This window comes from Portunus trituberculatus, chromosome 18 (assembly GCF_017591435.1).
Source record: "Portunus trituberculatus isolate SZX2019 chromosome 18, ASM1759143v1, whole genome shotgun sequence".
Taxonomy (NCBI): domain Eukaryota; kingdom Metazoa; phylum Arthropoda; class Malacostraca; order Decapoda; family Portunidae; genus Portunus; species Portunus trituberculatus.
The window spans coordinates 967,264-994,173 of NC_059272.1; the positions used below are offsets into that span (position 1 = coordinate 967,264).

Below are 26,910 nucleotides of genomic sequence, written 5' to 3' on the forward strand. Positions count from 1 at the left end.
TATTGACCACAGCATATAATTTTATATATATATATATATATATATATATATATATATATATATATATATATATATATATATATATATATATATATATATATATATATATATATATATATATATATATATATATATATATATATATATATATATATATATATATATATATATATATATATATATATATATATATATATATATATATATATATATATATATATATATATATATATATATATATATATATATATGTAAATAAAAGCACAGAAATGCTTTTTCCAAAAATCAATAAGCAGATAAATGACTGTGATTATCCTTCAATTAACTTTCATCAACCTCTGTAGAAAAAAGCTACCAAATCAATTTTATTCATCTCTCTCTCTCTCTCTCTCTCTCTCTCTCTCTCTCTCTCTCTCTCTCTCTCTGCTGCAGGCTATCTACCTGTCCAGCGCCTCCCGTCGAAGGTTCACGGTGGGTGAGATAGTGAACCTGATGGCGGTGGATGCACAGACCATCGGGGACACCTTCCTGGAGCTCAACAACATAGTCACCAACCCTTTGGTCATCCTCATCACCACCGGCTTCGTCTGGGCAGAGCTTGGTATGGTTATGCAAGGCTTTCTTTTCCCATTATGCAAACACTATATCTCAATAGATACACCTTACATGCATTGGTGTATCTAAGGATTGGAGTATTTTTTATGTGGGATGGGGCCTTGCTGTGGAAGTATGTGGCATTGGTGGGCCACGCCTTAGCTCATGTGATACAGCAGTCCATGAAGCTATCCCTCCCCACCAAGGAATGACAAGTTTTAAGAGTATGAATGATGTGTTTCACTGTTTGATCTGCTGCAGTCTCTGACGAGACAGCCAGATGTTACCCTATGGAACGAGCTCAGAGCTCATTATTTCCGATCTTCGGATAGGCCTGAGACCAGGCACACACCACACACCGGGACAACAAGATCACAACTCCTCGATTTACATCCTGTACCTGCTCACTGCTAGGTGAACAGGGGCTACATGTGAAAGGAGACACACCCAAATATCTCCACCCGGCTGGGGAATCGAACTCCAGTCCTCTGGCTTGTGAAGCCAGCGCTCTAACCACTAATCTACTGGTGTGTGCATAGGTATGCTGCTTTGTCTTGATCACCCAGCATGAAATTACTTAGGTATGTAGATAGACAGATATGAATAAATAGATAAAAGAAAGGTCATATGACTACCATGACTTTAAACTGCAGGCCCCTCAGCACTGGCAGGCCTGGCAGTGATGCTGATGCTGATACCCCTCAACAGTCACATTCTGAGTCACACCAAGACACTGCAGACCCGGGCCATGAAGGTGACAGACAGCCGGGTGAAGGTGCTCAGTGAGATCATCAATGGTATCAAGGTAAGTGTGTCTTGGCGTGTGTTGGCCGTGGAAGACGGAAAGATGAGGAAGAACTAAGAAAAGACTCTTGTAAGGCACCATAACACTGAAGTCACATGATGCTACAAGAGATTTTAAGGCATGCAGACATATGTAGAAAAGAAGAAAATATGAATGAGATAAAAAGAATTGTTGCTAACATTCTAATAAATAAACAAATAGATGAATAAGATGTAAATAGAAAAGGCTTTTTAGTCAAGGGTTCTTCTGTAAAGTATTCAAGTTGTAAGTGATATGAATGAAACAAGAGTACAAAACAATAGTCTGAGAAAAATTTTCATGAAAATAATGAAAGAAAAAAATAATTAAACCTAACAGAGTCGAAAATTCCAGCATGAATTTCTTGAGGTAAAGTGTGTGAAGTTAAGAATTTGCATAATAGAATGTTGTGAGGCATTGCCTGGTGTGTGGTGGTGCAGCAGTGGTGAGTGTGCTGTGTGTCCCTGCAGGTGCTGAAGCTGTATGCGTGGGAAGCGTCCTTCAGTGAGCAGGTCAATGGGCTCAGGAATGAAGAAGTCAAGCTCCTGAAGAGGCTGGCACTGTACAAGTCACTTCATGTTTTTTTCTTCAACACCACACCTTTCCTTGTGAGTGTTTGTCTCATCATTTCATCACAGGAATGGAGATCAAGCAAGACTGAAGACACTGCATTCACAATATGTCCGCTAGTGTTATGCTACAGGGTGATTAGAGATACTGTAAGGTGCTACTGCCTTGACTTTCAAAAGGTTTTAATGGGAAGTGTTATAGTTCATCATTATTATCATATTTTAACAAAGGTTCTGCTCAAGCAATAGGAAGTGATACTTGTGAGAATGGTGCTAATCATTTCTGTGCCTTTAGCAAATGACCCTGACGAGTTTTTCAGCATACAGGCTTAATGTTCCTTCACTTCTCAGGTCACACTGGCCACCTTCACTACATATCTCTTCGTGTCTGACGAGAACCAGCTGGATGCCAAAAAGATCTTTGTCTGCATAACTCTCTTTGACATCCTCAGAATGCCAATCATAGTTCTGCCAGAAGTCATCTCTAAATGCATCCATGTAAGTTTTATGACTTAAGGGAAGCTGTGAGAAGCCATCTGACCTACATGTAGCAGTCCCAGTACTATATAACATGATATTGAACCAAATACTATAGTTGTCCATGATGTATTATGCAAATAAAATCAAGTATTTGTGGAAAGAATAAAGGTAAATTAGAATACCAATCAGTGCAGTCTTTGTTTCTCTGCAGGGTGCTGTGTCCTTGAGGAGGATGGAAAGATATCTCAACACTGATGAACTTGATCCACTCGACGTCACAAGTGATCCACGCCAGAGTGAGTGTTGCTGTTGGCCGGCTTGAGGCTGTGTTTCCAGTGACCTTATTAGTCACATCTGCTGTCTCAAATTCAAATTACTTGTACATTTCTGTGCTTCATCCTAACTACTTTCAGAAGGCTCTAATAAATCATGTTGGAAGTACATGGGTGTAAGACTCTTGGTGCCTCAGACTCATCACAAACAGAACTGCAGTCATGGAAATCCATGACCAAGTCCATCACTCTTTTTGCCACAATCATTTTACTTGGTAAACTTTCATTAAACTATTTTATCAAGCTTAAGAAAAAGCCATATGCAAGCTTAAGCATTAATTACTGGTGTGGTAAATGGTGCAGGCAGTGCTGTGGTGGTGCAAGGCGGCTGCTTCTCATGGGAGGGTGATGAAGAGCAAGACACGTGGAGACTGAAGGACATTGAGCTGAATGTTCGCCCAGGTCAGCTGGTGGCCTTGGTGGGCACAGTGGGATCAGGGAAGAGCTCCATCCTCTCTGCTCTACTTGGGGAGATGAAGAAGGTTGCTGGAAATGTGGTGGTCAATGTAAGTGTGTATGTATGCTGTAATCTAAGAAATAACACTGTAGGCAGAGTGCTCACATAAAGCTGTGTGCTGTATGTTTATTTGTCTATCTGTTTATCTATATATCCCTGTATCTATCTGTATATATCAATATATCCTATATATCTATATCTATCCATCTATCTATTTGCATCCATTTATCCATTTCCCTGTGTGTGTGTATTTACCTAGTTGTATTTTACCTAGTTGTAGTTTTACAGGGCCTGGGCTTTATGCTCATGTGGCCCCGTCTCCATATCTACACTTATCCAATCTTACTTTAAAAGTATGCACACTCGTTGCAGACACTATTTCTTCATTTAAACTGTTTCACGTCTCAATACATCTCTGCGGGAAACTATATTTTTTAATATCTCAGACATCTTCCTTTTCTCAGCTTTTTACTATGCGATCTTGTGCTTCGGATGTCATATTCTTCTCTCAGGATCAGTTTCTCATTATCCACTTGGTCCATTCCGTTGATCAATTTATAAACTTGTATTAGGTCTCCTCTCTCCCTTCTTTGTTCCATAGCCTTTAGTCTCTCCTCATATGTCATCCCTTCAAATTCTGGAACCATTCTTGTAGCTATTTTTTGTAGCCTCTCCAATTTCCTTATGTGTTTCTTTTTATGAGGGGTCCACACTACTCCTGCATATTCCAATCTGGGTCTTATTATAGTACTTATCAATTTCTTCATCATTTCTTTGTCCATGTAGTGAAATGCTACTCCAATATTCCTTAGCAAATTATATGTTTCTCTAAAAATTCTATCAATATGGCTTACTGGTTGATTGTTTTCTTCCATCGTCACTCCTAAGTCCTTTTCCTTTTTAACTTTCTCCAGTTCTACTCCATCTCCCATCTTATAGATTCCCACAGGTTGTCTTTCACTCTTTCCCATTTCCATGACATGGCTTTTGTTCACACTGAATTCCATTTTCCACTTTTTACTCCATTCCCAGATCTTATTTAGGTCTTCTTGCAGTATTTCACAATCCTCTTTTTGCTTTATAACTCTGCACAGTTTCGTATCATTTGCAAACAGATTTATGTAGCTGTTCACTCCTTCTGGCATGTCATTAATATAAATAAGGAAAAGTATTGGTGCCAATACTGACCCCTGTGGCACTCCGCTTTCTACTGCTCTCCATTTGGACTTCATATCTTTAACTACCAACCTTATTTCTCTCCCCCTCAAATAATTTTCTATCCATCTCAATGTGCTTCCTTTTAAGCCACCCTTCTCCTCTAACTTCCATAGTAATAGTAATCTTGCATGTGGCACTTTGTCAAACGCCTTTTTTAAATCCAAATAAATACAGTCAACCCATCCCTCTCTCTTTTGTACTCTATCAACTATTCTAGAATAGAAACTCAATAAATTAGTTACACAAGACCGTCTTTTCTAAAACCAAATTGGCTATTTGATATTAATTTGTTGTCTTCAAGTAATTCGATCCATTGTTTCTTTATTATTCTTTCACACATCTTGCATATTACACTAGTTAGTGATACCGGTCTGTAATTTAAAGGTTCTTCCTTCCTTCCGCTCTTATATATGGGAACCACCTCAGCTCTTTTCCATTCTACTGGTACTGTTCCATTTTCTATTGAGCATTTTATGATGTTGTATATAGGACTTGCTAGTTCTTCCCTACATTCTTTCAGTATTCTGCCTGAGAATTCATCTGGTCCCATTGCCTTCTCTTCATCCAGTTCCTTCATTAACTCTTTTATTTCAAGCTTGGTTACTTTAATCTCTTTCATATAGATTGTCTCTCTATTATCCTGTGGCCTTTCAAATTTGTATTCCTTAGTAAAGACCTCCTGGAATTTTTTTTTTAATAGTTCTGCCATACTTTTTGGGTCTTCCACCATCCCGTTCTCTCCTTTTAACCTTTCTATTGTTTCTTTTTGCCTAATTTTTCCATTTATGAATCTGTAGAACAATTTTGGTTGCTCCTTACATTTTTCGACAATGTCCTTTTCAAAGTTCTTTTCCTCTTTCTTCCTCACCTTAACATATTAATTTCTTGCTGCCTTGAAGTTTTCCTTATTTGCTGGATTTCTATTTCTCCTCCACCTTTTCCATGCTCCATCTCTTTTCTCCTTTGCCCTAGCACACCTTGCATTAAACCAATCTTTCTTTCCTTCTTCTTTAGGTCTATATTTCAGGACATATTCCCTGACTCCTGTTTTGTATATTTCCAAAAATAAGTTATATTTCTCTTGCATTGTCTCTGAGTTTTCCATCTCCTCCCAGTCTACGTTTTTAAAATAGTTCTTGAGATTCTCAATATCAGCCTTTCTGTAATTTAATCGGTCTCCTTTGTATGAATCGTCTCTATCTTCCTTTCCCTCTTCTATATCTATTTCTAATATTGCATGGTCACTCTTTCCCAATGGGCACTTATATCTTATATCATCATTCATTTGTATACCCCTTGTAAAAACTAGGTCCAATCTCGCCGGCTCATCGTTTCCTCTGAATCTTGTGCATTCCTTTACTCTCTGGTCCATCATATTGTCTATCATTAGGATCAAGAATCTTTCTCCCAGGCTTCTTCCCCCATACCACTTTCATAATTTTGCCAGTCCACTTCTTTACAGTTGAAATCTCCTACTAATATCACTTTTCTCCTTTAACGATTCTCGTTAGACTCCTTATTGTGTCATCTATCATGTCTTTATATTCTTGATTGTTCCATGAATTTGTTTTTGGTGGCACATATGTTACAATGATTGTTAACTCTTTTTTTATTAATATGCATCTTAATATACAATACTTCTGCTTTTCCTTCCCCACATTCCACTTGGTTTATCACTATCTCCTTCCTTAACATAACCATGACTCCTCCTCCTTTACCCACTCTGTCTCTTCTCCATACATTATACCTATTATCCAAGTCTATTTTGATTGCCTTATTTAGTTTTGTGTCAGCCAGGTATACAATATCTGGATTTTCTTTCTTTATGTAATCTCTTAATTCTAGTTTACTTGATATGTTCGTATACATCATTTTTAGTCTTTTGCCTTTATCATTTTTAGTTAAACTTGTTCCACCTTTTTCTCTTCCTTCTCGTTTATATACCATTTCCTTATCCTGTCTCCTAGAATTCTCCCAAAAAATGCCTTCTTCTCCTCTTCTGACCTTTCATTATTCTTTTCCCTTACTGCTGCTGCCAGTTCATTGTATCTCTTCCTTTCTTCCTCATTTCTATTTTTCTTTATATAGATATCCTTGCAGCCTTCTGTTTCTCTAAGTTTTGTTGTTCTATATAATATTTCTTCTGTTGCTGCTTGTGATTTTAGTAGTATTTTAATTGGTCTCATTTTTCCTTCTTGATATGGTCCCATTCTGTTTATTTCTTCTACTTCCTCTTCTAAGTTCTGCCTATCTTCGTCGTTTAGATTCTTCAGTAGGTCTTTGACTGATTTCATTTCTTCTTTTTATCTTTTCGGTCTATATTTTATATTTTTTTTCTTTTATTCCAAATACGACTACACTCTTCTTTTTTTCTGCAATTTCTCTAACTAAATTTTCTTTTGTCTTGAGGACTCTTATCATTTTGCTTGTCATATTTTCTTCTTTTTCTTTAAGTTGTTCTTGAATCACCTCCTGAAAATCAGCCTTATCTTTCTTATCTTGGACTCTCCATGCTTGTACTTCTTTTTTAATCACGTTCTGTACTCTTTCCTCTTCCTTGTTTACTAGATCTTTCAGCTTCTCTTTTTCTTTCTCGGCTTTACCGAGTCCTTCTTCCATCTGCTTTTTGTAGTTAGCTACTTCCTTTTTCAGTTCTTCGTTTTCCGCTCCTAGCCTAGCTTCGTTTTCTTCCACTTTTTTTATCCTTTCTCTCAGTTTTATAAACTCTTTATCCTGTTCTTCATTCACTTTCATTTCCATCTTCTCCTTTATCAATTTATCTAGTTTATATTCAATATTTAACACTCTCTTAAGTAGTGAAGTAGTCGTCGTATCGAAGCCTTCGAATAAACGCTCTCCCTCACCAGCATAGTCATCATCAGCTTTCATTCCTTCTCTAATCTCATGTCTGTATTTTGATGGAATCTCTTTTTCACTCATCATTCCTTAATAATTGATTGCATGAAAAAAAGAATGAGTCTACACTATCTGCCCAGGCCACTGTAAAAACTGTACAACAGGTATGTAGTGAAGATCAGCTGATTGTCGGAATGGCGCCAGTGCATCCTTCCTCGACCGCGTCTCTCGTGTTCACTGTATGATCTGCTGCAGTCTCTGACGACACAGTGTGTGTGTGTGTGTGTGTGTGTGTGTGTGTGTGTGTGTGTGTGTGTGTGTGTGTGTATTTACACAGTTGTGTGTAATTCACTGTTTGATCTGCTGCAGTCTCTGATGAGACAGCCAGACGTTACCCTACGGAACGAGCTCAGAGCTCATTATTTCCGATCTTCTGATAGGTCTGAGACCAGGCACACACCACACACCAGGACAACAAGGTCACAACTCCTCGATTTACATCCTCCATCTCCCATCTTATAGACCTACTCACTGCTAGGTGAACAGGGCTACAGTTTCGTGAAAGGAGACACACCCAAATATCTCCACCCGGCTGGGGCAATCGAACCCGGTCCTCTGGCTTGTGAAGCCAGCGCTCTAACCACTGAGCTACTTCGGGCCACCTCAGCTCTTTTCCACTCCACTGTGTGTGTGTGTGTGTGTGTGTGTGTGTGTGTGTGTGTGTGTGTGTCTGTGTGTGTGTTTTGATTTACCTAGTTGTATTTACCTAGTTGTAGTTTTACAGGGCCTGGGCTTTATGCTCGTCATCGTTTCCTCTGAATCTTGTGTTTTCCTTTACTCTTTGGACCATCAAATTATCTATCATTAGGTTCAGGAATCTATCTCCCAGGCATCTTCCCCATACCACTTTCATAATTTTCCCAGTCTACCTCCTTACAGTTGAAATCTCCTATCAATATCACTTTTCTCCTTTCCTTAATGATTCTTGTAAGACTCCTTATTGTGTCATCTATCATGTCTCTATATTCTTGGTTAGTCCATGAGTTTGTTTTGGTGGCACATATGTTCCAATGATTGTTAACTCCTTTTGTTAATATGCATCTTAACATACAGTATTTCTGATTTTCCTTCCCAAACTCCACTTGATTTACCACTATCTCCTTCCTTAACATCATCATGTGGCCCGTCTCCATATCTACACTTATCCAATATTACTTTAAAAGTGTGCACACTCATTGCAGACACTACTTCTTCATCTAAACTGTTCCACATCTCAATACATATCTGCGGGAAACTATATTTTTTAATATCTCTCAGACATCTTCCCTTTCTCAGCTTTTTACTATGCGATCTTGTGCTTCGGATGTCATATTCTTCTCTCAGGATCAGTTTCTCATTATCCACTTGGTCCATTCCATTGATCAATTTATAGACTTGTATCAGGTCTCCTCTCTCCCTTCTTTGTTCCAAGGTTGGTAGATCCATAGCCTTTAGTCTTTCCTCATATGTCATCCCTTCAAGTTCTGGGACCATTCTTGTAGCCATTTTTTGTAGCCTCTCCAATTTCCTTATGCGTTTCTTTTTATGAAGGGTCCACACTACTCCTGCATATTCCAATCTGGGTCTTATTATAGTATTTATCAATTTCTTCATCATGTCTTTGTCCATGTAGTGAAATGCTACTCCAATATTCCTCAGCAAATTATATGTTTCTCTAAAAATTCTATCAATATGGCTTACTAGTGTGTGTGTGTGTGTGTGTGTGTGTGTGTGTGTGTGTGTGTGTGTGTGTGTGTGTGTGTGTGTGTGTGTGTGTGTGTGTGTGTGTGTGTGTTGAAACAAACCATCACTAACACTTGTGGTCCATGCAGGGGAGTGTGGCCTATGTGCCTCAACTACCGTGGCTGCAGAATGCCACTCTGCGGGACAACATCACATGGGGCCAGGCCTATGACACAGTAAGGTACCGGCAAGTGGTGCGGGCGTGTGCCCTCCAGGCTGACTTGGACGTGTTGCCCGCGGGGGACCTCACCGAGATAGGAGAAAATGTGAGCTCAGCAGATGGTCAATTTTAATCCCACAATCTTTAAAAGCTCCACATGTTGTGAAGAGTTTTGTGCTTTCTTTCTCAAGTATCTCAAAGCACCACACTCACCACTTACATGGATACCTTTCCACCAACAGGGGATCAACATGAGTGGAGGACAGAAGCAGCGGATTTCACTGGCCCGAGCGGTCTACAGCAGTGCCAATGTTTTCTTCCTGGACGACCCATTAAGCGCCGTCGACTCCCATGTGGGCAGACACATCTTTGACCATGTACTGGGGCCCAATGGACTGCTGAAGGACAAGGTGGGTGGGTCAGTGGTGTGGTGCTGTCCTCATCATCTTGGTGTTTCAGCACTCTTGTCTTTGTTTAGTGGGTTGCAGTCCAGAGGTGTTACTAAAGTTATGCTCATGTTCCTTGTCTTTTTTTTTTTCCTTCCTCTTTTTCTTTCCTTTCTTCTTTCATTCTGTGAACTTGTTTTGTGAACTTTGCCTTTTTAATGCTCCTCTTATACTTGTTTATTTTGTTATACACATTTCCATTAGCAGTAGTAGTAGTAGTAGTAGTAGTAGGTATTAACAACTAAGATCTTACGAATATTAATGTCTGTATGGTCTCAGGAAAAGTACATATGTATTGTGAAATAGATATGATGGATTACGGCTTTAAAAGAGTTCCTACTCCTCTCTCTCTCTCTCTCTCTCTCTCTCTCTCTCTCTCTCTCTCTCTCTCTCTCTCTCTCTCTCTCTCTCTCTCTGTACAATGCCTCTAGCTGCCACTTATTCTTCATTTGTTTCATTTGCTCTTCATCATTTTCTCCTCTTTTGCACTATTATGAAGTCACATTCTTCTGATATCTTTTTCTGGTAAGGCTTTTAAATCCTACCAATAGCTCTTCACTCTTCCTTTTCTCCTTTTTGGCAGTATTTATCAAGCAACTTTCTTCTGTTATCTGTTCCTTGTAAAGCTTCCCAACCCAAGAATACAAATCCCACCAATAACTGTCGGCTCCCTTCTCCCTCAGACACGTGTGCTGGTGACCCATGCAGTGACCTTCCTGCCTCAGGTGGATGAGGTGGTGGTGGTGGCAGATGGGCAGGTGGCAGAGCGAGGCACCTACACCTCCCTGCTCACTTCAGAGGGTTCCTTTGCTAAGTTCATGTTGCAGCACATCAAGGAGTTGGATGAGGAGGAAGCTGATACAGGTAATTGTATTTCCCTGCCCTCTGGATTGGCTGTTTTAAAAGTTTGCCATGTGCAGATCTTCATGTTTCTTTCTTCCTTCCTTTGCCAAGTTCATGGGGTAGCACATCAAGGAACTGGTGGAGGAGGTGGATGAAGGTGACTATGCTTCTCAATGCTCTTACTGGTTTGTTGGGAAGATGCTTGTCTCAGGTTAATTTTCAGTGAGTTTCAGTCTTTATAATTTTACTTTCCTTTGCAAAATTGATGGTGCACCACATCAAGGAACTGGAAAAGGAGGAAGAGGAGGAAGAGGCAGAGGAGAAGAAGAAGAAGAAGAAGAATCCAGATGGAGATCATTATATTTCTCAATGCACTAATCTGTCTATTTGAACAGTTCACCACATGTTTGCCTGTTCCTATGTTTCAGAGATGGAGGTGTTGCATGACCAGCTGGAAAGTGTGGACAGTAATATGAAACTCTACCGGCAGCTTTCCAACACAAGGCAGTCACTGAAGAGCTCCCAGAGGTAAGTGCATGGGTAATGCTTTGAGGAGGCAAGTGTGCTGAGAGGGAAAAAGAGCATGTTTGCACAGGAAATAATACTGGTGGCTTACACACACACACACACACACATGCACAGTGTTCAAAGCATTAACATGGATGGACCAATCAGGGAGGCGGTGGCGTAGTGGATAAGGTGGTGAGCGTGGGATCGGGCAGATGTCCACGTGCAAGTTCGAATCCCACCACGTACAGCCTTAAAACACTTTGCCATTTGTTGAGTGGTTCAAAGTTACCTACATATCACCATGATGCCCAGGTTCTAGGTGGTTACACCCAAGATGAGCTTGGGTGGTGATATGGGCCCTAATATGGGTACCACTATAAATAAAATTGCCTGTGCCACTAATGGGCGGAAGCTGAACAGCGCTTCCCATACACTCTTCAAGTGAGCCTACAGGCACTATAGGCCTTACCGTAAAAAAAAAAAAAAAAAAAAATGGATGAGAAAGACATGTTTTTAAGAGATAAAAGAATATCAGATACAAAAAAGAAATGAATGAAACAAAATATTTGATGAACTAAAGAAATAGAGTTTTTGCTTTCTGGGATATTAATAAGTGAAAAAATGCAGATGAGGAATGGTAAGCACTGCAAGAGTTCATGAGGCTACATTAACCTCTTCAGTACCATGACACATTCACATTCATTTTGGTTACTATTTGGTGATTTTATACAGCTTCAGAAACTTATGTGGGGGATTGAAATAGTAAAGACTCTGGCCTTTAATCTTCTGATCTCCTAATCATACCCAAAACACATAGTAATAATGTGTCCCGGTACTGAAGATGTTAATGATCAACCAAATGAGATAGAGATTGGATCCCTTGAGTCCTGTCACACTTCCAGAAAATCATGAGGTAAACAGCAACATTTTCTTCTAGCAATGCATGTGTATCATTCCAGTATTTCAGTTGAACCAATGCAAACAAGATCAAGTTTACTTTCTTCCACAGTTACCAGCCATCAGGCACAAGCAGTCCTCACCTCAACAGCAGCAGGTTGTCAATGTCCAGCAAAACGAGTGGCTTTGAGGGCAAGCCACACCTGCAGCACCAGCTCAGCACTGACTCTTCTGTGTCTGGATTCATGCACACCAAAAAGAATGGCAGTGTCTTGACCCTTGACAGCCATGCAGCCAAGAGCCTGGAGGCCGAAGGGAATGACAATGATCAGAAACTAATAATGGACGAGACCTCAGAGATTGGAAATGTGAGCCATCCCTTGCTTTTGTGAAATCATTGTGTGTTGCCAGGCCTTACTGTGGATGTGTGTAGCCAGCTGTGCCAAGCTCCTTTTGGTATTTTGGTGGTTCACAAAATGATGTGTGAATGAGTGTTACTGGTCTGGCATTTACATAGATAGATGGTGATATGTCTAATGGCATACTGTCATAAAAAAAATGTTAGAAAATAAGGGAAGCTGCAAGAATTGACATTGGGCCTACATGTGGCAGTCCTTGTATCTTGTAGGTCACCATTAAGTGGTAAGACAAGATTCCCAATGTACAGTATATATTTCCTTTGCAGGTGTCCTTCCGTGTGTATTTCATCTACATGAAGGCCATGGGAGTGCTGTTCACCTGTGCGTCTTTTATCACCTTCGTGTTGTCCCAGGTGAGTGCTGACCTAAGGGAGATTGTGTGATCATTATAGTAACAGTAAATTGGTAATGTTACAAAATCAAGTGATGGTTTCATCTCTGCTATTCTCTTGCATTTTTTTCATTGTTGCATGTTTCCCCTTTTTATGATCAAGAAGTTGCATCAGTTGTAGTTTCTTCTTGATGAGGGAAAGGCAAGAAAACAAAAAGAGCAAATAGGTTGAGATCTTACTACAACTGTTTTCCAGGTGTGCTTTGCTTGGAGCCGTGTATGGCTGGCTGACTGGTCCTCTGAGCACTCCAATGTTACAGACAACACATCAGCAAGCAGGAACGCCTTTCTTCTGGTGTATGGCCTCTTTGCAGTGGCACAGTGTGAGCTATAAGTCTCCACTTTTTATATATCAATAGATTGTGAACCATGAGTCTGCTGCCATCAATCCATATTTATTCATATTGACGTATAAGAATCATGTCAAAATTCTGTTTGTCTTCACACAGACTGCATGTTTCAGACAAATACATTTGAGTCATTGTAGCAAAATGAGTCACATGTTATGCTCTCATTCATGAATATTCAGGAAGGAAAATATTTATCTATAACTTTTCTCCCTTGTGCAGCAATTTTCTTATTTATGGGCATTGTGATGATGGCACATGGCACTCTGAAGGCAGCCAATGCCCTTCACTCTGGCCTCCTTAAGTCTGTGCTTCACCTCCCCATGAGCTTCTTTGACACAAACCCCAGCGGTCGGATCATGAACCGCTTCAGCAAGGAGATTGACAAGGTGGACAAGAAGCTGCCAATAGTGGTGCGCAGCTGTCAGACCACACTCATACAGGTGAGGCTGAGGGCTGTGTGACACATGAAGGAATGACTCGAGTAGAAATACTCGTACATTAAACCTGAAAACATAATTGCAGGTTTTCATGGCTCACGTTTTTGCTCCACAGCATCTCTCTCAGTCCACATCATGTGTAATGTAATTTTCTCATGTACCTGTATGAGAAAACTTGTTTGAAAGTCTCTCTCTTCTTTCTATTTCAAGTTATTTTTGATGTTGTGAGAGCAATGTGTTTTTGATGATGTACAGCCACACTTGTTTGGAAGCAGACTAGTGCACAAAGGAGTGTTTCTCGTGCCACAGGTTGTGACAACACTGGTGGTGATCATCGCAGCAACACCTGTGGTGGCTTTCATGGTGGTGCCAATCATGATTGTGTATTTTGCAATCCAACGAGTGTTTGTGGCCACTTCCAGGCAGGTCATGCGCCTTGAGTCTGTCTCCAAGTCTCCTATTTATTCTCACTTCAGTGAGACTGTAGCTGGTAAGAAGCCCACACTGTTCATGCTGTTCTGTATACTTTGAAGTACATAGACAAGTTGCCACTGAGATTTCACACTTGCACTATTTTCTGTCTTTATGATGCTTCCAATTGTACTACAGGCAACCCCTGATTAATGAACGTTCACACAACGAAATTTCGCTACAACAAATGTTTCCTTTTACTGCTCGTATAAGGAACACCAAACTCGCTTTAACAAAATTTTATCCAGGTAATTTTTTCCAAGTTTGAAAGCCCCACTGTATCACGGAAGCCGACAGGCTTTTGAATACACCAGCGCCTCTCGTGGACAAAACACGCACCACTCACTCCCCCTACCCTTCCCGGTCTTATTAGTTCAAAACAATAACAGTGTCCAGCAACAGCTCATCTTCCCTCGCTCAACATGCCACCAAAACGCCCTGCAACCAGCTCTGCAATGTTGCCTAGCGTTGCTAAGAAGACCAGGAAGTCTCTTACTCTCTAAGTGAAGCTGGATATTATTCACAGACGTGAGAGAGGCGAGAAAACTAATAGCATTGTTCGCCACCATGGCTTGACTCCATCTAGTGTCTCTACTATTTTCAAGTCAGCAGACTCTATTAAGAAGGCTGGTGAGACTGTATCTTCCTTGCAAGCTAAAAGAACCACCCAAACTCGTGACTCTGCAATGGATAAAATGGAAAGCCTTGTGGAAATGTACATAAGTTTTGTATGCAGTACAACGATGCACCCTTTGTTTGCATTCCACAGGTTGCCGGCTAGCGTCTTTCCTGCTCCACTCTTCCTCCCTTCATAAATTTAAGATCATTAACATTATAAAGTTACATACATACATACATTAGTGTACATTATAATGACTTAGTCTTAAATTAAACTGCTTAAATGTTTAACTTCATAATTTTTACTTTCATTAAACCTTTTACTGTACTATGATGCACTCTCACTTTGTTTACTCTCAATGGAAGTTCAAGTCAGGGGTTAAACTTGTTATAGTTGGTTTGCTTAACAAAAATTCCTGCAACGAACGTTTTTTTTAGGAACGTAACCCGTTTGTTAAGCGGGGGTTGCCAGTACTTACCTATTGCTGTTGTGTATGGTGGTGCTGATGTCAGTAAGAAAATTCGATGATTGAAACAAATTGATAAGCTTTGGTTAATTAGAAATTAATGACATTGGTCTGGAAGAATGAAAATTAATTTGAATGAAAATGTAAAGTGCATCGTTATGTCTTGGCATTTTATCAGGTGTATCTGTAATACGGGCATTCAAGAGGCAAGATGAATTTTTCTCTCAGTCTCTGCAGAAGATGGAGGATTCACAGAAAAGCATCTATGCCAACATTACTGCCAACAGGTAAGTGCAGTAGATATCTTTTATTTACCTATGTGTCTCTGTACAGTATTTCTTTTCTTTCCTATAACAGCTTGACTCACAAGGAGACTAAACAGCCACTAACACATCCATTCATTGGCAGGTGGCTCGCTATTCACCTGGAGACCATAGGGAACCTGATCATCTTTGCCTCCGCCCTGTTTGGTGTTGCTAACAGGCTCACCATCAGTCCAGGAGCCGTTGGCCTCACCGTCAGCTTCGCCCTCAGTGTAAGTCACCCCTGGGGGTTCACACAGGCATCTCACAACACATGTCACCAAATGCACCACTTATAGCTGAATAATTAAGTATTGCAGTGGTGAGTGATGGATGTGTGCTTATTGCTGCAATGTTGTGAAAATCCAACTTAATCAGATCTTCTTTCCTGTGGTGTAGATTACAATGCTGCTCAACTGGCTGGTGCGCATGGTGTCAGACCTGGAGGCAAGCATTGTGTCTGTGGAGAAGATTGATGAGTATATGCAGGTGAGTGTCATCCAGTGCTGGGATTGGTGAAGGTATGTGGAGAAATCAAGAAGGTTTGGGTATAGGAAAGGTTTTTGGTGATAAAAAAAAAAGCAATAAGAGTTTGTTATGTAAATCTTCAGTTTATACTTGTTAAAAAAAGTTATGCTGTTTGCTCTTCTGTACTTAAAATTTGAAGAAAAGAGATTAGTTTTCACATTTATCTTTGTAACACATTGATTTATTGTGATATGCAACATACACTTTCCTTCTGTTGCCAATAAGTGGATGGAAATTTAAAACTCTGCAGATTGCACTGGTTATAATTTGCAGGTATTAATCACCAACTAATTTACAAGAAAATGTTACCTCTTTCATATTTATGTTGCACACTTACATACATTAATTATGCATATAAATTTATGTTGCATTAGGAATGTTGTGAAAAAAACTGGGACTAATTATGATGATCTTTGTGTAGTTGCCGCAGGAAGCAGCTTGGAAGGTTGACCAAAACACTCCACCGTCAGCATGGCCGGAGCAAGGCTGCATCAACTTCCACAACTATGAGACACGTTACCGGCCCGGCCTCAGTCTTGTGCTGCGGAACATCACGTGCTCCATCAGCCCGGCAGAAAAAGTAAGCACCTACAGCACTTACATGTACGGACTATTAGAGTAATGCTTCAAACTTCCTGAATAACTCAGGACAGTAAGTTATAAGGAGTCAAAAATGGTTGTGTTTGAAAATGTATCTTCACAAGTTGTAAGGACTCAAAAAATGCTTGCTTGAAATTGTATCTTAAGGAGGAAGTGGGCTAAAGTAAGTGATGGCACACAGGTTGGCATCGTTGGAAGGACTGGTGCTGGCAAGTCCTCTTTGACATTGGCACTCTTCCGCATCATTGAGGCCTCAGGAGGAGGAATTGACATTGACAACATAACCATTGGCGGGATTGGCCTGCACGATCTCCGCAGCCAGATTAGCATCATCCCTCAGGTGAGGCAGTGTGGTGTGGCCGCAGTGATAAGGGTTTCACTTCCAGTGCCCCTAGGTGACCTGTTCTGCTTGCCACCACTTTTGTCTGTGTATTGTTCATGTTATAATGCTCAGTGTTGTTTGATAGTGATCTGTTTTAGTTCTTACACAGTTTGGTGTTTAGATATCAGTGGCCATTATGTTCCTTATAACTACCAACACACACATCATTACTGTAGCTTCCCAGACACTTAGTGATTGTGTTTCTTGACACATATAAGTGTTTTGTAGCAGTGTGTGAGTCACCTTTGTGTTTGCTGTGTCTTTTAGGAGGTTTACATTTGGCATTGGCACTTACAGCTATTCCTGTGATATGAAAAATCTCATTGCCCCCCTCTCTCTCTCTCTCTCTCTCTCTCTCTCTCTCTCTCTCTCTCTCTCTCTCTCTCTCTCTCTCTCTCTCATGAAGTGACTTGACCAACGACCGCTGAGAGGACAAGTTAACCCCTCTGACTGCTGCAGCTTTCTTTTACTGACTAATACAAGCTGATATCATCATTTGATGGATTTAAGAGTAAACATCATGTCCATCCATGTAATCCACTGCATGACGTCCAACTTTGCTGCTTTTCTAGGATGCAGTTCTCTTCAGTGGGACACTCAGAATGAACCTGGATCCACTCAACCATCACTCCGATGATGAGCTGTGGCGCGCCCTGGAGCTGGCCCACCTCAGTGACTACATCCGCAAGCAGGTGCTGGGCCTGCAACACCCAGTGGACCAGGGTGGCAGTAACTTCAGGTGGGAACACTACACACTTCTCTGACTTTGGCTGATCTTTGTTGCATTACGTACAGTAGTAGTAACAGAAGATTTTTAACAGTAAATCACATTGTAAATTAATGGAAAATTAATTCTCTAAAGTTTTGATGTTGACTTTGGAAACCATTGTGTAAAAAGACAAGTTAGGTTTGGTGACTCATTGCTTTTGTCAGTTTGACACTGGTAGATAATCATCATGACCAGAGACCACTACACACTTACTACATTAATTTTTTAGCCAGTAAACTAAAGTCAGATCATATTTATGTGATTTATGTGATATGTGCATAAACTCCCTATTACTTTTAACTCATGTTTTTTTTTAAATGAAATACCATCTATTATAAGTGCTGTTACCACCTAAATTTCTTTGGACAGAAGATATAATTTTGTATGATTATTTCATTATATAATATTAATTTTGTGTTAAGGTTTTCTTGTGTTACTAAAGTAACTAAGTAACTGTGTGTGTGTTTGTGGCAGTGCTGGGCAGAAGCAACTGCTGTGCCTGGCCCGGGCTCTGCTGCGGCGGTCCAAGGTGCTGGTGCTGGACGAGGCCACAGCCGCTGTTGACCTGCAGACCGACGATCTCATCCAGGCCACCATCCGCTCACAGTTTGTCGAGTGCACTGTCATCACCATTGCTCATCGCCTCAACACCATCATGGACTCAGACCGGCAAGTACTGTTGTTGTCTTGGTGTCCTCAGCCTTGTGTGTGTTGTGAATCATGCTCCATAACATGCTTCATTATTGCCACACCTCACCTGTGCTTCTAAACTTCATTCTGGACAATTTATACATTTAAAACTGAATGCTGAAGTAGACACTTTTCATTAATACTCAACACTTTTCATTATCTACACTTCTTAACACACACACACACACACACACACACACACACATACCACGTAGTGTAGTGGTTAGCATGCTCGACTCACAATCGAGAGGGTCCGGGTTCGAGTCCCAGGAAGCAGCGAGGCAAATGGGCAAGCCTCTTAATGTGTAGCCCCTGTTCACCTAGCAGTAAATAGGTACAAGATGTAACTCGAGGGGTTGTGGCCTCGCTTTCCCGGTGCGTGAAGTGCGGTGTGGTCTCAGTCCTACCCGATGATCGGTCACTATGAGCTCTGAGCTCGCTCCGTAGGGGAAAGGTTGGCTGGGTGACCAGCAGACCACCTTGGTGAATAACACACACACACACACACACACACACACACTCATCAAGTAATCATCTCCGGGGAAAAAATTAATAAAAGACATCTGTCTAAATGACATGAGAAAATACAGTTTCCCACATCGTAGTATTGATAAGTGGAATAAACTGAGCAGTGATGTCGTTGACACGGTGTGTGTCAATCAGATGAAAGAGAGATATGACAGGAGTGGACAAGGAGACAGGACACAGAGAGCTTAGCTCGGGTCCTGTAATACACAAATAGGTAAATAGGTAAATACACACACACAAAATAAAAATGGTAAATCTTGAATTTTGGTGATATTAGTAGTATCACTCAGTTCTATTTCAGCAAAATGACTCTTGATCAGAAGAAATCACTTTAAATTTGAGAGGCAACACTCTTGAGAAGGAGCAACTTTTGTCCATGACGTCACTCACTGCAATCAAGATTTCCAAAATAATAATTGACCATGGTACATATACACATGTAGTGATTACCCTTGGAGTGCCACAGGCTCACCTGTGTTGGGACTGGCTGCAGCAGGTGATGTCAAAACACTGAAATGATAACACTTTCATAATGGATGCCTTAACTTGTGGTCTGTTTTGCAGCCTTTGCTTTCACATTGGTGTGCATAAACTAGTGATTAGAAATAAACCAATTACTGTATTATTATTTGACAATTTCTGAAGATGCTGCGCAGAAAACAGCTCCTTTAGGAACATCTGACACATTTGTCTCATAAACTTCAAGTGACATTTAAAACAGGAAGGGAAAAGAGAATTGGTGGCTCAAGTCTGTAACTCACTTAAGTGCCTTTGTGCCCACAGGGTGATGGTGCTCCAGAATGGAAGGATAGCTGAGTTTGATGCACCATCAGTGTTGTTACAGAAGCCAAATTCAATTTTCTACAGTATGGCCAAAGAAGCCGGTATTGTGTGATTCATCAAAGTCTTCCATCATGACACCTTACTTGCATCATACTGGTCATCATCTGCACATGATGATGTCATTCACACTGCAAGTCTGTACGTACATCTTTCCTTAATTTTTACAACTTTACAAAAGAGTTGCGCTTTTCAAGTCTCAGTACAAACTTTAGAATTCTGCTTTTGTGTTCTTCTGGAAAACTGGTTGTAAAAGTTGAACTCATGTATTTTGCACTATATAGTCAAATGTTAGACTTAATTTATTGTGGTACTTGTGCAGTTTTTTTTTTTTTTTTTTTTTTTTTTCTTTTTTTTTATATAGCGCCTGTAGGCACACTTGAAGAGTGTATGGGAAGCACTGTTCAGCTTCCGCCCATTAGTGGCGCAGGCAATTTTATTTATAGTGGTACCTATATTAGGGCCCATATCACCACCCAAGCTCATCTTGAGTGTAACCACCTAGAACCTGGGTATCATGGTGATATGTAGGTAACTTTAAACCACTCGACAAATGGCAAAGTGTTTTAAGGCTGTATGTGGTGGGATTCGAACCTACGCGTGGACGTCTGCCCGATCCCACGCTCACCACATTATTATTATTATTATTATTACTACTATTATTATTATTATTGTTATTCATTTTTGTACTTTTAGCCACAGGTGTTGGGCACAAGTAAATCCAGCTTTTCAATAAGAATTATTCTTCTGAATCCCAGTGTGAGGGCAGATACTTGCTGGTGAGCTGTGAAAACTTGTTGGTAATTTTATAAGTGTATAATATAATAAATGTCTTCTACTTCTCTGTTTATTTGTGCCACCTTTGTGGGGACAATTTTGATGTGCATGCTTAGTGTGCTGGGCCATGCATCCTCACTGGTCCCATCCAGCTGACCAAGAAGGATAGACATGTCTGTGTGTGCTATAGGACACTTTGTCTTCTTGCCACCCCCTCCTCACTTGTTCTCTTGCAAAATTCCATCCCATTCCCTGTTCCAGCCTCATTGTACCATGTGCACTACTTACTTTTGCCCAAGTCTGCCCAATACATTAGTGTAGATCTCATCTACTCAGCTGCTGAATCTTGGAAGACTTCCTTTATCCTTTGTCTGTCATTCTGATTTCTAGAACTTGATGGCACTATAAAATGTGTTAAAATGCCTTGGAAACTATATCAGTCTTATCTAGACACCAAATATTGATTTTTGGAATTAGTAATTAATTCTCTCTCTCTCTCTCTCTCTCTCTCTCTCTCTCTCTCTCTCTCCAACAATTATTCCACTTGGCATGTAGGCCATCACTGTCTCCTCTGGTTGGGTAGTTTTTACAAGGAGGCTTCAGTTAAAAGGTGAAAGTTGAAGGAAGGCAAGAGTTGCAGGGTTGTGTGCTGAATGGATGCAAGATGGGCTGGCTTGGAGATGCATCTCAAGCATATCTTTGAGCAAGTTGATTATAAAACAAATTATTTTAGAACAATGTTTGTAAAAAGGACAAAACCAATCATAAAGAAAATAAATAAATCAATAAACTGAGAGTTCAATGAAGATAAGTAGTTTACGAATAAAGTAAGATGACACTACTTGTTAACAAATTCATTTTGAAAGGGCATTGTTACAATTACCACCATCATCACATCCCTTTGTCAGTAGCACACAGGTCAGGAAGAGCCAGACTTGGTGAATGAGTGACGGAAGCCATGGCTTCCTGTATGCTGACATGCAACAAAAAAATAATAATTATCCCTTATTTTGAAATTAGTGTAATTTTATTTTTCACAGTACTTCATGATGAACAATGTTGCTAACTAAAAGGAAAGTGTATCACAGCTGTTTGGTTCAGATCCCTCACTAAGATACCTACAATGAAGTGCTGAACACCCACCAAAGGTACAGAGGTGCAGTTTCTTCCAACCTGCACACGTACAAAATATTTTTTGGAAATTAAACACAAGTTTGGCTCTGCAAATAAGTGTTCCAATACCTTTGGTGCCTTAGGCAATAAAAAGATGCATGTATATAACTAAAATGGGAAACAATAACTTTATTACAATGCTAAAAAGGAAAACTAAAATGACTGCAGTGAGCAATGAGTATGTATAAGATACTGGATGTAGCCATGTGGGTGTCAGCAGTGTCACAGGCACCGTCTCAGGTGACGTTCCTTGTGGCATGAATGCGCATGTGACCCTTGAGGACTTCTTTGCGAGAGGAGCGGTAGGAACACAAGGTACATGCAAAAGGCTTCTCACCAGTGTGGACTCTGATGTGCTTGACAAGATCACCTTTCTGTGAGCAGCGGAAACTACAGTGAGGACACGGGAAAGGCCTCTCCCCCGTGTGTGTCCTCCCATGGCGAATGAAATTACCCTTAAGAGTGGTTTTGTAAGGACAAAAGGGACACTGGTGTTCCTTTGTAGAGTGTTTGTTGCCACTATAGGAGCCATCAGCCCACATACTCCTGGCAAAGGAGGGTCCGCTGCGCTGCTGCCCTCCCTCAACGCTGGCAACCAACTGTTGGGAGAGAAACTTGATGAGGTAAGCTACCACTACCAGGCAGTCTCTGGCTTGTACTGTATCTGAATGCACCAACAGCTTGCCAAGTACACAGCCACTTTTTATTTTGCTAAATCCAAGGCTGTCTCTAAGCAGACTAGTAAATCTGAGCAAATAATTTCAGGTTGTATCTATTTTGGTTGGTTATCTTTATTTATTTATTTATTTATTTTTTTTTTATGGGAATATCAGATGAAAATAAGTTCCTTGGATTAAAAAAAAAAAAAAAAAAAATATATATATATATATATATATATATATATATAAGTAAAGATTTAGGTGAAAATAGTTAATGGCCACTAAACTGCACAATAAAAATGTGCCTTCTGCATGAACTAACAATTTGGTGTAACGTATAATGCAATGTTTTTCAAGTAATGTGTTAAGTAGATTTCCATTTACTTATTTACACTATTTTTTGTTTGTGTGTGAAAATGGATTAGGAGAGAGAAATGGATTGGTCACTTCACTTTCTCATAATTACTCAATCCTCTGTTTTTGTTAAGGCAGAGATATGCTTCCTTTTAGAACCACTGGTCACAGAAAATGAATAAGATAAAATATACAATTCTGCAAAAGCAATTATGTTTGGCTGCAGGCAAGTGTTAAGTTTGTAAAGAAAATAAAAGAACAATAATGATAATAATAAATAATAATAACAATAATAATAATAATAATAGTAATAATAATAATAAGAACAACAACAATAAATAAAAACATAAATTAAACAAAATGAATAAGTACTGTGATGCATGACACTGTGTATTGTGTGATAAGTAACACTGTAGATCAAATTGAGTCAGATCTGTTCATAATTACTAAATAAGGAAAAGAAACAAAAGAAAAGCATCAACAAAACAAATGGAGGCTGCGGCTCACACTAACTCAACTCTGGATGTGAATGTGGAAGAGTCTCTGATGCTCTCTCTCTCTCTCTCTCCCTCGTATGACAGATGACCAGCCACTCCTCCCCCTGAATGATGTATGACTCTCTCTCTCTCTTTCTCTCTTGCTTTCCCTGATACTCTCCCCTTCATCTTGATCTTATACTCTCTAATATTCAACTCTTTCAGTCAAAATTTTATGCATAATATTATGTTTTATTTAAGTATGTGTAAGAAATTATTGATCCTTCTCATTCACTAGTTTTCTGAAGGTAATCATCCATTTTCTTTCAACAGTCATCTTCCTCCATTAGCGATTAATAATTCTGAAAGAGGTTTATATTTACATTTACATGGATCAGCTTTTTGGTCTTGATGATGATTTGCCAGGCAGTCTTGTGCACCTTGTTCTCCATGTTTTGTTGTCTAAATCTTCCACTCAAGACACCTCATGTGTTCTGTGGTCTGCCTGCTACACTTCATTCTCCATCACACTGCTTAGCACACTTCATCACTCCCTGCAATCCTCTCCATGCTGTCAAACCTGTATCTGTCTTCACCCTTCATGTGCTCAGGCCAGGTCTGGTTCTTAATGCATCACTTTATTGGCCATTTCTCTTTGTAGCATTCACTGCACATCCACCTCACCTTGGCATGCTTTTTATCATCATACTGTACACAGTCTCTTGGCTCAGTCATCTCTCACAGTTTAAGTTTCATAATTGCTAAGCATTCCATTCTTATACTCAAAAGTACAACATACTTTTCATGTGCCAGTAAAATCCTTTCATCAGTGGAAAATTATTACTAACTTCCTGAACTTCTGCCAGTCACTCCCATGTCCACCACTGAGCTGCCTCTGTTTCCCTGCAGGCACTGAGCAGATCCTCCTGGTAACAATTCCTGTGTATCATGGAGAGTCACTGCCAAACTCAATACTTTTTACTTCTTTTTATGTCTTATTTAATCAGGCAAAGCTGTATTTCTTACATAATAAACTTCAGTAGGAAGATAGTTATAATACACACACCAATGGAGGACCTCCCTGCCAGACCAAAAATAAGCATGGCTAGTGAAAGAAGGAAGCTGACAAGGCTTCCCTTCCTCTTCACCCAAGTGGCACCATGGGCTCACTTCTCTCAGCCTTGACAAGCTTCGGATCTGTTTACCTTATCGGTGGTGCACCAGGAAGTGGGCGGTGAGGGAACTCTTCTTGGTGGAGCGGAAGGAACAAAATGAACATGTGTATGGCTTTTCCCCCGTGTGGGTGCGCACGTGCTTCCTCAGGTTTTCCATCTGGGTTGCTCTGAAGGGGCAGTGGGGGCAGGCAAAGGGCTTTTCCCCAGTGTGAATGCGAGCATGTTTCTTAAAGTTGGAGATGATGGGCGTCTGGTAAGGGCAGTGGGCACACTGGTGGATCTTGGAGGGATTCTTGACTGGGTTTGCCACACTGCTCCACCTGCCTTCCACCTCTGGCCTAACCTGTAGGGGAGGTGCACCTTAGTTACCAATAATTTATTGCTGCTGCACAGTTTTCCATTTATTTAATGATGAATTTCTTTAATCTTATGCAGTAATGATACAAATAAAGTACATGGCAGCTGTGAAAGATAGTGCCAGTCCACTGTTTTCCAGCACACTTCCTGTGTTTCCCAATGGCACAGGCAGGGGTCACAGCACCCTCAATTCAGTGGAAGACATCACGTCAAGGAGTGACTGGTGCATCACAGCTCCTGTGGTCACCAGGCCATGAGCAGTTAAAGCTGTCCATGGTAAGCAAACATTTAAAGATTTTGGATAAAATTTCAATTTTAGAAATTTAGTTAACTTGAGAGAATACTTGTTTCCTTTTCTACAGCAAATGATGACTGCAGTAATTTTTTTAATAGAATCACAACAACAAATTTATATAAACAATCATCTACTTCCATTCTATTGCTTGTACATTGTCTTTCACTGTCGGCAGTCTGACTGAAGCACCAGTAGTACTGTAAGTAATTTCCTCACACATATAAAAGAACTTAAAGATCCACAAAAAGTATGTACAGACACATGATCTGTGGTGTTCTGTGAGAGTTAATGTCTGATTGGCTTTGATTATTGTTGGTGCAGCAAAGAACAGAATGCTTGTGCCTCATTTCTGATGTGACACCAGACCTTTCTGATCAACAACTCAAACACATAACTAAAGCTGCTCACTCCCATCCCCCACCAACAATATCCTAATCCTTACACTCATCCACTTATCTCTAACTCTGATATGGCTCATTAAACACTCACACACACATACACACACACACACACACACACACACACACACACACTACCTAGATGAAGGAATGATGAAGATATTATGTACCTTAATAAGACCCCAGTTAGAATATGCAGCTTGTGTCTGGTCACCGCATATGAAGAAAAATGTGAAGAAGGTAGAAAGGGTACAGAGGCCGGCAACAAGGATGGTACCAGGACTCAGGGAGTTAGACTATGAGGAAAGACTGAGGAAGCTGGGGCTGACCACATTAGAAGAGAGAAGAACAAGAGGAGACATGATAACTATGTATAAATTGGTGAACAAGATTGACATACTGGACAGAGAGTTGATAAAGGTGACCACAAGTAATCATCTCCGAGGACATGGAAAAAATCTAATAAAAGACATCTGTCTAAATGACGTGAGAAAGTACAGTTTCCCGCATCGTAGCATTGATAAGTGGAATAAACTGAGCAGTGATGTCGTTGACGCGGTGTGTGTCAATCAGATGAAAGAGAGATATGACAGGAATGGACAAGGAGACAGGACACAGAGAGCTTAGCTCGGGCCCTGTAATACACAAATAGGTAAATACAAATAGGTAAATACACACACACACACACACAGGTGAGAAGTATGTGAGGATACAGAAAGAAAATTAAAAGATGATAGTTACATAAAAAATAAGAGAATGAACTGCTTTCTCCACAGAGTAGTAGATACAGTATTATATGTAATGGATTGGATGGAAAATAGTGTGTGCAGAGACAGTACATGAATTCAAGGCCGTTAGACACCATGAAATACGAAAAGGAGACAGCATGAGAATAACTCCCCTCTCACACCGTAGAAATAAGGTAAATACACACACACACACAGGTATGGATGCAAATAAACCAACATAAAATGAAGTTATCTATATTGAGAGAGAGAGAGAGAGAGAGAGAGAGAGAGAGAGAGAGAGAGAGAGAGAGAGAGAGAGAGAGAGAGAGAGAGAGAGAGAGAGAGAGAGAGAGAGAGAGAGAGAGAGAGAGATTATGCTTAAATCAACAAGGAAGTGAGTGGTTGGAGAAAGTCTTTCAGTGACAAATAAAGGTGTGGGTTAAGGCAGACCAAATGTGTGAGTGATGCCAGGAAAATTGCTCTTCCAAAAGACACATTGATGCTTGGCACAGACTAAACATGCAGGTGATGCAACCAAAGAACAGCCACAGATTACCACAGTAAAACTGCTTAAATGACCCAAATTGAAAAGATGTGTTATCATCATCATCATCATCGTTATCATCCCAACATCAAATATACAAAGATACTCAAGTTTGAGGATCATGAAGACAGTGTTCTGCCAGTGTGGTGGAGAGCGAGGCAAGGAGTGGTAGGTTCAGATCAGCAACATAGAAATAATGACACAACTTAATATGA

At 40.2% G+C, this 26,910-nt stretch overlaps 3 protein-coding genes across 7 annotated transcripts in view; 1 reads left to right on the forward strand and 2 right to left on the reverse strand.

The window, feature by feature from the left end:
- Positions 1–20,165, forward strand: part of LOC123505886 (ATP-binding cassette sub-family C member 3-like) — a 28,511-nt gene extending 8,346 nt beyond the window's left edge. For all 5 annotated transcript variants that reach the window (XM_045257710.1, XM_045257708.1, XM_045257709.1 and 2 more), the window contains 23 exons: positions 433–601; positions 1,248–1,399; positions 1,888–2,025; positions 2,338–2,484; positions 2,678–2,762; positions 3,102–3,304; positions 9,201–9,377; positions 9,514–9,681; positions 10,401–10,581; positions 10,989–11,088; positions 12,080–12,335; positions 12,653–12,739; positions 12,974–13,100; positions 13,347–13,567; positions 13,874–14,054; positions 15,299–15,407; positions 15,529–15,655; positions 15,822–15,911; positions 16,372–16,530; positions 16,732–16,890; positions 17,505–17,671; positions 18,176–18,370; positions 19,703–20,165. In XM_045257710.1, the coding sequence (XP_045113645.1) occupies positions 433–601; positions 1,248–1,399; positions 1,888–2,025; positions 2,338–2,484; positions 2,678–2,762; positions 3,102–3,304; positions 9,201–9,377; positions 9,514–9,681; positions 10,401–10,581; positions 10,989–11,088; positions 12,080–12,335; positions 12,653–12,739; positions 12,974–13,100; positions 13,347–13,567; positions 13,874–14,054; positions 15,299–15,407; positions 15,529–15,655; positions 15,822–15,911; positions 16,372–16,530; positions 16,732–16,890; positions 17,505–17,671; positions 18,176–18,370; positions 19,703–19,814 (3,510 nt within the window). In that variant the 3' untranslated portion in view covers positions 19,815–20,165. The remainder of the gene's footprint in view (positions 1–432; positions 602–1,247; positions 1,400–1,887; positions 2,026–2,337; positions 2,485–2,677; positions 2,763–3,101; positions 3,305–9,200; positions 9,378–9,513; positions 9,682–10,400; positions 10,582–10,988; positions 11,089–12,079; positions 12,336–12,652; positions 12,740–12,973; positions 13,101–13,346; positions 13,568–13,873; positions 14,055–15,298; positions 15,408–15,528; positions 15,656–15,821; positions 15,912–16,371; positions 16,531–16,731; positions 16,891–17,504; positions 17,672–18,175; positions 18,371–19,702) is intronic.
- A 1,376-nt stretch (positions 20,166–21,541) lies between these two features.
- Positions 21,542–24,377, reverse strand: LOC123505889 (zinc finger protein Aiolos-like). The gene is made up of 2 exons (XM_045257729.1): positions 23,582–24,377; positions 21,542–22,308 (listed from the first exon to the last, which is right to left on the reverse strand). Exons 1-2 carry the CDS (start codon positions 23,648–23,650, stop codon positions 21,946–21,948), a joined length of 432 nt encoding a protein of 143 aa, XP_045113664.1. The 5' UTR covers positions 23,651–24,377; the 3' UTR covers positions 21,542–21,945.
- On the reverse strand, positions 24,042–25,372 carry LOC123505716 (zinc finger protein 771-like). The gene is made up of 4 exons (XM_045257365.1): positions 25,285–25,372; positions 24,915–24,997; positions 24,420–24,716; positions 24,042–24,137 (listed from the first exon to the last, which is right to left on the reverse strand). Exons 1-4 carry the CDS (start codon positions 25,370–25,372, stop codon positions 24,042–24,044), a joined length of 564 nt encoding a protein of 187 aa, XP_045113300.1.
- Positions 25,373–26,910: the final 1,538 nt, after the last annotated feature.